This window comes from Sinocyclocheilus anshuiensis, unplaced genomic scaffold, assembly GCF_001515605.1.
Source record: "Sinocyclocheilus anshuiensis isolate Anshui unplaced genomic scaffold, SAMN03320099.WGS_v1.1 scaffold1237, whole genome shotgun sequence".
NCBI lineage: Eukaryota > Metazoa > Chordata > Actinopteri > Cypriniformes > Cyprinidae > Sinocyclocheilus > Sinocyclocheilus anshuiensis.
In genome coordinates, this window is record NW_015553581.1 from 661,545 (window position 1) to 673,233 (window position 11,689).

Here is an 11,689-nt window from a genome sequence, read left to right on the forward strand (position 1 = left end):
TTTGTCATTGATTTGTTTTATAGCAGGTAAATTATTTATAATACTGCTTCCTTCTCATTAGGTTATTCTAATTCATTTTCTAATATTTTTATACGTGGGTAATTTTCCAATTAGAGGCACTTGAAGATGTTAGGAATACAGAATCAAAATGACCAGTTAAAGAGTTAGTTCACCCAAAAATGAAAATTCTGTCATTAATTACTCACCCTCGTGTTGTTCGAAACCCGTAAGACCTTCGTTCATCTTCGGAACACAATTTAATATATTTTTGATGAAATATGAGGGCTCTCTGACCCTCCCATAGACAGCAAGGTAACTACCACGTTCAAGGTCTAGAAAAGTACCAAGATGATCGACAAAGTAGTCCGTGTGACATCAGTGGATCAACTGTAAAGTTACGAAGCTACGAGAGCCACACGAGCCACACGCTCGCGTCATAATACTGTCGGGAACGCGCGTCCAAAGTGACGCAGTAGAGACGAAAATGTGGAATAAAGTCGTTATTTTTGTTTTCTTTGCGCACTTCACTTTATTCATTCTAATGATCACGGTCCTGTGTTATAATCTACAATGCTGCTTATTTCTAGATGGATATTACAGTGAAATGAAAAGTATAACACTTTATTTTACAGCCTCTGTTATATGTAACATAAATTATAAATAATTACATGCAACTAACCCTAAATCAAACCATAATCCTAACCCTATAGTAAGTACATGTTAATTAATATTACTCACTACTTAAATGTATAATTATAGTGTAACAAGGACACCTTAAAATAAAAGTATGTCAACAGGCATGTCTGAGAAAGATGTGGCCGAAATCGAATAACAAGTTCATAAGGGAAAAAATGATGACTTCTACCAAATAATAGAAAAAAAATATATATTTGTTTGACTGATTTTCCAACAAACACAAAGATAAAGCCATGTTTTTAATGAACATATGTGACCCTGGAGCACAAAACCAGTCTTACGTCACTTGGGTATATTTTTAGCAATAGCCAAAAAAAAACCCGGCACGCTTCACAGCTGGGCTGTCTTCGTACCGCGGAGACGAACAGTGGAGAGAAAGGAAAACCAAAAAACTGTTCAAAAACGAAAATAAAACACGGAAGAAGGAGCGCCGCTTACTGTTTTGGTCAGTCGTTCTGTCACAGTTCACACACACGAGGAACACGGGAACGAAGGAGCGAGGAGACACGGAGTACAAAACACGAGACAGAGAAACTGGAAGACGGAGCACATAGGGAGCAAAGACACACACAAAACCTGGCCTAGAGTCTGACATATGCATTGTTAAGAACTTCATTTGGACAAATTTAAAGGCGATTTTTTTGCACCGTCAGATTCCAGATTTTCAAATAGTTGTAACTCGGCCAAATATTGTCCTTCCCTAACAGACCATACATCAATGTAAAGCTTATTTATTCAGCTTTCAGATGATGTATAAACCCTTATGACTGATTTTGTGGTCCAGGGTCACATATATAAAATTTCAATGCTATGGTGAATCTATGAAACCAATATGACTAAAGTTTTAACGTTATTAATTGAAAATGATTCATTTCACATTTGAAACGGATGGTCACATTGAAGAACTTATCAAGAGTAGCATCATGTTTGTTCATCTTGGCTCAAAGCCACTTAATAGGAACAGTTTTTCTCTCCTGAAGCTTTAACTATTTTAGTCCAGTTATTTACCTCTGTGGTAGATAGAAGCATAAAAAGCAGGATAATGTATATCCAGAAGGTTGTTGTCACAAAATAATCCTCTTCAGGGAGTGCCCACATCCGGTTCCATCCTAATAGAGACACAGATCATTTTGTCATTGCAACAGAATGTGCTTTTACTTGACTCTTATTTTACCATATTGCAAGATACCCAAGCTTTTTCTTGGTCTAACGTTTGTTGGTTAGCATGCTCATCCTGTTTTCTCACTTATAAGTGTGTCAAAGAGGGAAAGCCCAGTTTCTGGAACAGCCTTAGGCGACTCACAGTGGAGAAACTGGCTTTAGCCAGACATTTTGGCTCAGAGGAACAGAGTCTCCTGGGGTCTGCAGGCGGTCTATCATCCTCCACCAGTCTGCTGTCCTCCATACCCTCAGGACAGCCGCACTCGCTGCCCAGGTATCAGTCCACCGGTAGATGTAACCTGTGCTGCCAAACCGCCCATCTCTCGGGAGGAGGTCTGAACCTCTCAGCTCCGGCCGTTTATGACTCTGTGATTATGGGTAAGGCTCATCATGTCCCAAAGACATCTACTGTTTGGCATGACAAGGCCAAACACTGTCTTACAGTGTTTAATTCTGAAACCAAATTAATCTATCCTGTTTTGTCTATTATAAATGAAGAGAACTGTGCAGATGGTGTCGAAACCCTAGTCGAAGATCAACACCATACATGCACAGCTTGCAACACCTCATCTCTAGCATACCCGTGTTCATGCTGCCCACCTGGATGTGGCCTCCATTCCCAGACAGCCCCCTCCAGCCCTCTGCTTCAACGGCACCACTCCATAGATGCCACCCGCTCTCATCCAGCTCTGGTGTTCACAAAGCAAAACAGCCTGGATGAGCTGAGGTCAACCATCCATACCGTTGCCAGTAGTATGGACCAGAGCACCAGTGACGCTCGAGATCTCAGGCAGAAGATGGTAGAGGCAACTGAGAGAATGACAGACAGTGTAGAGGAAAACGCCCAGGCATTGAGTCTGTTGGTGGAAGTGGTGGACAAACTGCAGGGTCTTATTATTGCTAGCAAATCTCCAGGAGTGACTTTCTAGATCCCAACACATCTCAAAAATGGCAAGTGTGCCCAACTTGCCTGGCCAGCCGATTGCGCCAGCCAAGAAATCTTTCAGCAACACTCCTCATGTCTCATCCTCCATCTCATCGTCTTCATCTTCAACCACATCATTGTTTTCCTCCTCTTCTTTAAGCTGTAACATGGATTTTTCTCATGTAGCACCACAGTGCAACTCATGCAAGTCTTCATCATGCCAGACCAGAAACCGGTCTGTAACACCAGGAAGTAAAACTGGACAGACTTCCCTATCAAACAGTTTGACGACCTCCACTCCTAACGGTGACTGTAATACAATACTGTGCCTCTCTAGCAAGAAGAAAAAGTCGAAGATGAGGAAATAAGAGTGACTGTGTTCCCACTTCTCTCTCCTCACTTTACTCTTTGCTGAAATTGCTTGTTTTGACTTTACCGAATGCTGTGATGTTGTTCACTACAATGGAACTACACTACAAACAGGCAATTACTTGATCTTTTTCTTATTTGTATCTCCTCTTCATCTCATCCACAATCAAGATCCATGGAATGATTCATTGATTGGTGCTTGTGCCTTCAAATTAAAAACGCTGCATTCTTCATCTGAGGCTCATTCATCAACCCATTCATCAACCCTATGTGTCTTTCCCAAACTCTAAGTTCCTCTTTGACCTCTGTCACACTTTTAGTTTAGGTCAAGTCAGGCATGTTTCTGTTTGAGATGACTGGATTCTGCAATATCATTACCGCAATGTCCATCCTCCTAATATTTCATCATAACATGATCTCCACTGCACCCACAGCCTTCCTCCACTCATGTGCAGGAGTAAGATCTTCTGTGGGAATCACCATGTGATGCCTGTTGTCATTGACAACCAACTGATTGACTATTCTTGTGTGTTTTCACAATTTTAGGGGGTAACTATTAGGAAGAATGAAAGAACGGGGAACATCTTTATTGCAAGGGTGATACATGGAGGACTGGCAGATCGCAGTGGTAAGTAACCTTTTTTTACTTTTTAGTAAGTAAACTTTTTTATATACTTTTTGTTCTTTGAGCTCATACTTATTAAGTGTTCTGATAGGTTTAATCATGTAATTAAACTGATGCAAAAAGTTAAAGTGGTGATGAAACGGAAGTAGCATCAGATCATTTCTTCAGAATTGTAATGTACAGTACACCCATGTGAAACAGGTTATCAAAAAAAGAAAAAAATGTATGGAGGAACTTGGTTCTATCCATCCGTTGTTGATTGGATGTCAATTTTAAGAAAGGGTTGGGGTTTAAGCAGACTAAATGATTGGAGAAGTCCATCATACGTCACCAATCCTTTCGATGGAAGATTATGATATTTTAAGAATTATGAGGTTAAAACATGTATGGATGAATTGTTCAAAATAAGATCAGTAACACACTTAGAAATTGGATAGGGTGAGTTTTAATTTCATGCTGACTTTAAAGGTGAAGTGTGTGTTTCTGAGCCATTAACACCACAACGTGATAATTTTGTATTCTCTAATGTGTGTGTGTGTGTGTGTGCCATTTAGGACTTCTTCATCCTGGCGACAAGCTGGTGGAAGTGAATGGACAGAAAGTGCGGGGACTGCAGCCCGAGCGCGTCATTCAGACGCTGGTAAAGTCAAGATTAAAACCTCTTTTTGTGTTTCTTATAACGTTCCCCACTCTCTTCCAGTTACATAATATCTAAGACTTTCAAACCATTCCCTACTCTTATAATGACCATATCTATTCATGCAGTGTGCACACTTTTATAGGTACAATCTCAGGGAAATATTCTTTTTAAAGTGATCCCTAATTCACCACAACCTGCCAACAGCCAACCAGCCATAAGTGCACTGTATTTAATAAATATATTTATAATATTCTACAAATATATTTAATAAATGAATACATTTAATAAATACTATATATTGTATAAATACTACAGACCAATTTGGAGTAGACGTCACAGTTACGTCACTTGCAGCTGCGCACGCATTGTGGTGGCAGAAAAACACTGGGAACAAGAGGAGGGAAACGGGTAAAATCCACGGAATAAGAGAAAATATGTATTGTTGTGCCTTTGGATGTCAGAATCGGAATGCAAATAATTTTTATAAAATACTGTCGTCAAAGACACCATTTGAAGCTAAATGCAGATGTTTAAACAGACAGACTATGGATGAAACCTGCTATGATTACCCTACTGTTAAAGCATAAATTTGATTTAAAAAGTACATAATATTCACATATGCAGTTCATAGGGGACATATTCTGTTAGCCTACAGTTACAGCATGAAAAAGCTATTTAAACCTATAACATTGACCTATTTTATCTCACAATTCTGACTTTTTTTCTCGCAAATGCAAGTTTAAATATCCTACTTCGGACTTTAGAACTCAATTTAACTCAACAATTGCAAGTTTGTCAATTCTGAGGGGGGAAAAAGCCAGAAGTGTGGGATTATAAACTCATGATTCTGAGCTGAGGGGAAAAGAGAGAATGACGAGTTGATTTTCCTTATCAGAATTGTGAGATATAATCTCGGAATTGCGAGAAAAAAGTCAGAATTTTGAAATACAAACCCAAAGTTACCTTTTTCATTCTTTTATTCCATGGCTTCTGTAGACTGCTACTTTAAAACTGTCATTTTCTGCCACCAGATAGAATCCGCCCACAAAAAAATGTCATCACTGTTTGCAAACACCAAATTGGTCTATATATTTAATAAATACTATATAGTGAGTTCCCTTGCTGTGTTAAAAGAATGACTTATTAAAAAAGTAAACAAAGAAAAAGTTATTGTTAATTGTCTCTCTCTCCTATTAGCTATATATGAGAGCCATGGTGGATTACAGTCCTCTGCAAGACCCTGCGATCCCCTGCCCAGATGCAGGCATGGCTTTCAGTAAAGGTGACTTGCTGGAGATTGTAGACCAGAGGGACATCCGATGGTGGCAGGCCAGGAAACTCCACAGTGCCTCATTGTGTTGTGGCCTCATACCCTCCACTAACCAATTCAGATAGTCAGTTTTGAATTATGCTAAGTTTAAGTTTTTTCAAAATTATGCCATTGATTGATTTTTGACCAAGACTGATGTTTATTTCCTTGTTTTGCAGTAAGCAAAGAGAGTTATGGTGGTCCCAACCTTATCAAGCTCACACCTGCATCAGACCCTGTATGTTATAGCACACACATACACACACACACACACACACACACACACACAGATGTATGAATTTCTCTGCACTCTTTAAGATGTTAGTTGGCATCATAAGCCTCTTAACCCTGCCCTCTCTCCATCCTGATCTAATTACTTTAAAGAAGCTTGAAAGTGAGCTGTTCTTGGCATGGTCCTTCCTTCATGACTGATTGACTAGTCCTGTCCACCTTATGCTCAACCATTAAGGTGAAAGAAGGATAGATACTATTATTTCTAAACACCAGGTTCTTGTGCATATCCTTCTGAGGAATTAGAAACAAGCGTTTGAAGTTTGCAAGGTCCCTGTCAAACAAGTCCCTGAAACATTTCGGGCACAATTCAGCACAGATTGCTCAGTGTAATGCAGGTTTTGCGTAGAGGCTATTATTGAAGGATGGAGCAGTTAAAACTATATAAGACTTGACGACAATCCTGCAGCACATGACATGATGTTTTAAACATCATTTAAAATTGCAGTAGCAGAAACCGCTCATTTATATTATCTCAAGGTCAGAGAGAGTCATTCTTAATTAAAAAGTCATCTTTACATTTGTAATAATAAGCTTAACCCAGAAAAAATAAATCGAATTAAAGAATGCTATGACCACTTATGATGTACTAATTGCAGTCTGTTCATATGATTACCCACCATGTTGCATTAATATTATTAATATTTATTAATTACTAGTCTAATTCTTTGTCATTTTCTTTGCTTTGATATCCAAAGTGAGCGCAGCAGATATGGGTATGTATCTTTTTTTTTGTCTTTCCCTGTGATTTTTCTGTTTATGTTTACTTGTTTTTGTCTATTACGACTTGTTTTGTCTATTAGGAATTGATTGTAATGGGTGTGCATGAAGTAAATAGATAATGGATAAAATATTAGTTGTGTAGTGCTGGGTGAGTGTCTTGAGTGTAACTCTCTTTGTTCTAAAGGAGAAGAGGAGATAATGGATGAGAACACATGCATTGAAACAGGTGATTATCCCACAGAATCCATGTCTTCATTTATTTAACTTATTATTCTGTGTGGTAATATAGGAAAGCCCATTTCTGCCACAGATTTAAAAAAATATATATAATGACTTGTAATCTTAAAATTCTGACTTTATTTATTGCCATTCTGAGTTTTTATTTAGCAATTTTGAGTTAACATCTCGCAATTCTGACTTTTTTTTTTTTTCAGAAATGTGAGTATATGTCTCGCAATTTTGCATTTATCTCTCACAGATCTGAGAAATAAACTCTGAATTGCAAGATATAAACTCATAAAAGTCAGAATTGTGAGATAAAAAAGTGACAATTGCCTTTTTAATTGTTTTATTCCGTTGCTGAAACAGGCTTCCATAGTAATAGAATGGGTTGTATGAACAATTTTAGCACAATGTTGAATTCATTTATTTGTTTTTACAGATGAAGAAGATTTTGAGTTCGGTAGGTAAGTCTTTTCTGAGGAAAGAGCATTTCACTGAATGAGAGAATAATTTAGATTTTATATAGATTTGCTGATTTAAAGATTTGTTATTAAAACGTTTGCCAATGGTCTTTACATTGACCCACTCTTTGTTTTGTCCAGGGTCAGAGGAGGGTGAGAATGGTGAACACATGCAGGGATTATATATAGGTATGAAATCTGAATGATGAATGTAAATGATAAATTTCAATTTCGGCTCATATGAACGCATACACATATATGAAAAGTGAATTGTTTAATTGTTTGAATCAGTGGGGTTCCGATACAGTCTGCGCGTGTGGAGGAGGAAATCATACAGCAAACGAAAGCCGTCATGTTATTCCTGTGGGGTCAGCAGCTGCTATAACACCTCAGCCACCATTTGTGAAGAGGTGCTCCACTACCAGCGCCACATAGACGATCCCCCCCGTCTCATTGTGCTCATTGGTATGGTCCTCTATGTGCAGGGTTATCATATCCTTGCATGAACTGACAATAACTAACAATCATGTGTCTCACTGGCTGATTTAAATATGTCCCATTAAAGCCTCAATACTTTTCCATATTTCCACAGGTCCATCAGGAGTTGGTGTAAACGAACTACGCAGGAGGCTAATCAAAATCAACCCTAATACGTACCAGGGACCAATATCTTGTATGTTGTCCATATGATCCCTTTAATCTCTGACTTAAAGGTGCTGTAAGCTAGTTTTTTGGAATATCGTAAAAAAAAAATATCCAGCCTACCCTCATATATCACTGAAACTTTCTACATTATGTAGAAGCAGAAAGAGTAATAAGTATTTCAAACAAGGCACTGAAATTGTGTTTGGACGGCTAGATCTTAAAGAGTGACTGTGTGTTTGAAGTTAACAAACGTCTGAAATTGTTAACAGCATCTAACATTATTTAACAAAACAATCTGATGTTACAGCATGTCTCTTGTTTTGCTCCAGACACAACAAGGTCCCAAAAAATGGGTGAAAAGAATGGGCGGGAATATAACTTTGTGACCAAAGAAGTGTTTGCGTACATGGTGGTTAATCACAAGTAATCTTTTTGTTTATGTTTAAATATAAAAATAAAAAAAACCATATATATAATTGATGATCTGTTCTTGTGATTCAGCTTACTTTGGATTGTTTTTTGTGTTTTTAACAATATCCAGATTTCTTGAGTATGGAGAGCATAATGGACACATGTACGGCACCAGCTTAGACTCAGTCAAAGATGTTTTGGACAATGGAAAAATATGTGTTATTGACCTTGAACCTCATGTAAGTGTCATTAATGATTATTAAAACCACACTTGTGTTTTTATCATTAGTTAGGGTGCAAACAGTGATGCACCTGCACATATCTGTTTATTCCAGTGCATTCATTCAGTCAGAACCAAAACGCTGAAGCCCTACATCATATTTGTGCGGCCCCCGTCCCCAGCACGCATGAGACAAACAAGAAAAGACCCACATTTTCTTGCCAATAGCTACATTAAGAGATGCTTTCATGTAAGATATGCATTTGATATTTCTTGTGGTACCTTTGTTTCTGATAATAGATTGATAAGCAGCTATGAACTGAAAGAAAAGAGTGTGTTCATAAATTCTGGTTATGACATGTAACATTGTCCCACTGGTCTGCTCAGGATAAAGACTTTGAGGAGATTGAGGAAGCAAGCAGGACCATGGAAGCCAAGCATCGTCAGTACTTTGACTGTGTGATTGTGAACGATGACCTGCAAGATTCATGCATGGATCTGTTCACGGCTATACAACATGCTCAAGAAGAACCACAGTGGATTCCTGCCAGCTGGTTTGCTCCTGATCATCTATGACAGACAGACATGCATAAGAACAAACAAGGGAATTTTTGAATGGTTATAATTAATGTAAAAGAACTGAATTTTGAAAAAAACGAATGCCTTTGTGTGAAGTTTAGGGAAAATTAACTTTCATGTGAACCCCTAAGTAAAATCCTGTTTGTAGGATTGCCTTGTCACCAGCAATCGTTTGGATTATCATGGTCCATACTAGTACATAGTACATACAGTATACTATAAACACATATTTAGGCATTGAGGGTCTTCACTAGATGTCTTATGAGATTTATAGGTTTATTTCGGGTGATCTGAAGTATGTTTACACTAGCGTAGAAGCAATTTTTTGTGAATGAAGAAATGTAAGTGTTATTTATGTCTTACAAGAACTGTCAAAAACTGCATCTGTTACAGTTTAATGTCATATCACAAGTGTATGATACCAATATATAATATTTTTGAGTTATATACAAATTTAGCCCATGCATGTGCTTAAGTTAAGTTGCAAATATGGCCAAGTCAAAAGAGCTCGCACAAAAGCTATAGAGAAGAAAATGTTTTATTACATTTGGCTACAAGAAGATTTCCAAGTCACTAAAAGATGCTTCCTAGAGATGCAGCTGGTAGCCTTATTCATAAGTTTCAAATGTGTTGTACTAGAAAAACTTTGAGGGCATTAAAGAAAAAGCACAGTATCATCAAGGGGAATAAAATGTTCGATCAGATCGAAAACACTTGATTTACTGCCAAAGACTTGCAAGAAAACCAGATGAAAGGAGGAAAAAACATTTAAATGGAGAGTATAAGAAGAACACTAGACAAGCATGGCCTTCATGTTGGGACACCTTACTGCTTTCTGTTACAGGAATGGAAATCTTGACTGTATGAAGGACATCATGGATTCTTTGAAGTATCCGACTGTTTTGGCAAAGATTGTGATGCCTTCGGTGCAGAGACTGAAGCTTGATGATCGATGGACTTTCTAGCAGGGTAAACATCCTTAAGTATACATCCAAATCTACTGAAGCTTGGTTCAGTTGTAGAATGTTCTTGAGTGTTCAATCTCTAGATTTAAATCTCATTCAAATATTTGGTGGAATTTGAAGAAAGCAGTGGCAACGTGAAAAAAGTCTATCAGTGATCTGGAAGCTTTTGCACATGGGTGAAGATTTCAGTAGAGAGGTGTCAGAAGCTTGTGTGCACTTAGAGGCAACATTTATTAGAGGTTATAAAGAATAAAAGGTTCTCTGCAAAATTTGACTTTTGGGGTATTGAATAATTTAGATTTTTTTTCATCAACTTCACATTATCAGAATCACTCAAATGTGTATTAATAAACTTTCTAAAATAGTTTACTGATGCCTTGGTTAAACTGTTTTCATAAAATGTTGTTCACGGCAGCAGAATGTTTTGCAGGTCAAGGGGGTTGAATCATTTTGATTGCAAGTGTATATGGTTATTTTTCCAAACTTTTTTTTTTCTTCCTCTAGATGAGTTGTTTTTCCAATTAACTTTTGTGTGTGTGTGGTGTGGTAGATTATAGATTTATTGATTTGTAATCAGAAGCCTTGATTTTCAATCTCTATAGTTTTTTTTTTTTTTTTGCGCTGTCCTCACTCACCGATCTATGCCACACTAATTCCCTCCTTGGCAGCTGCACGTCTGTGAGGATTAAGCCCAGGATTAGACAGTTTGACTGCACAGCCAAGACTCTCCTCATCTCACACCAACAACTACTGCGCCACCATGACTCCAGCCAGGCAAGAATGGGAAGAAAACAAACGGTAAATTATGCCACTCAGGATTATAGCAGATCTTTAGCATTAGTCATTAAAGATAAGAAGCGTGTGCTTTGATTGATATGTCAAGATAAAAACACAGAGCACTGGATTTCGGTCGCTCCGTACTAAGCCTTTGCCTAGACTAAACCTAATGTGTGAAATTTATGCCTTTTTGTGTTGATTATTAGAGCGAGCTGTGTAGAATTTAGATAATTTTTATTATTATTTGATCTGAATGGTAATATAAAGCTGTCAGAGTTAGTTGACTGGTCTGTTGACATTTACAAGGGATAGACTCACTAAAGTCCCGTTTTTCTCACTTACTATTCATCTCCTTAACATACCTTAGTTCCCCTTCAGGAACTCGAGCTGCGTCGAGATTCGCTTTGGGAACGCCCTTGCGTGACCGCGTTCTGAAGCACGTGTCAAATCAGTCCAATGGAGCAGCGAGACATCACGAGCAGGGTGACATAAGCACCAGAAAGTATAAAAGCGCATCCAGCAGAGCGCAAACCAGCTTCTGCTCTTCAGTAGCGCTCTGTGTATGTGTCTGTCCCGGAGAGAGAGCCAGGCACTTCATTTATCTTCCTCCGAGGAGGTAGAGGTGATGAGTGTCGAGACAGAGGAGACTGTGGACTCGCCACCGCAGTCC

The 11,689-nt window shown here is 38.2% G+C and overlaps 2 protein-coding genes across 5 annotated transcripts in view; both read left to right on the forward strand.

The window, feature by feature from the left end:
• Positions 1-1,874: 1,874 nt before the first annotated feature.
• On the forward strand, positions 1,875-10,721 carry LOC107668389 (MAGUK p55 subfamily member 4-like). Its single transcript, XM_016460239.1, has 17 exons — positions 1,875-2,235; positions 2,356-3,265; positions 3,698-3,779; positions 4,331-4,416; positions 4,559-4,630; positions 5,614-5,810; positions 5,905-5,963; positions 6,715-6,732; positions 6,924-6,965; positions 7,401-7,421; positions 7,564-7,611; positions 7,714-7,887; positions 8,015-8,095; positions 8,397-8,490; positions 8,609-8,717; positions 8,814-8,948; positions 9,086-10,721. The coding sequence occupies exons 2-17, from the start codon at positions 3,230-3,232 to the stop codon at positions 9,272-9,274; spliced, it is 1,443 nt and encodes a 480-aa protein (XP_016315725.1). The 5' UTR covers positions 1,875-2,235; positions 2,356-3,229; the 3' UTR covers positions 9,275-10,721.
• A 147-nt stretch (positions 10,722-10,868) lies between these two features.
• Positions 10,869-11,689, forward strand: part of tmem237a (transmembrane protein 237a) — a 7,227-nt gene continuing 6,406 nt past the window's right edge. For all 4 annotated transcript variants that reach the window (XM_016460244.1, XM_016460242.1, XM_016460240.1 and 1 more), the window contains exon 1: positions 10,869-11,040. The gene's annotated coding sequence lies outside the window, so the exon portion shown is untranslated. The remainder of the gene's footprint in view (positions 11,041-11,689) is intronic.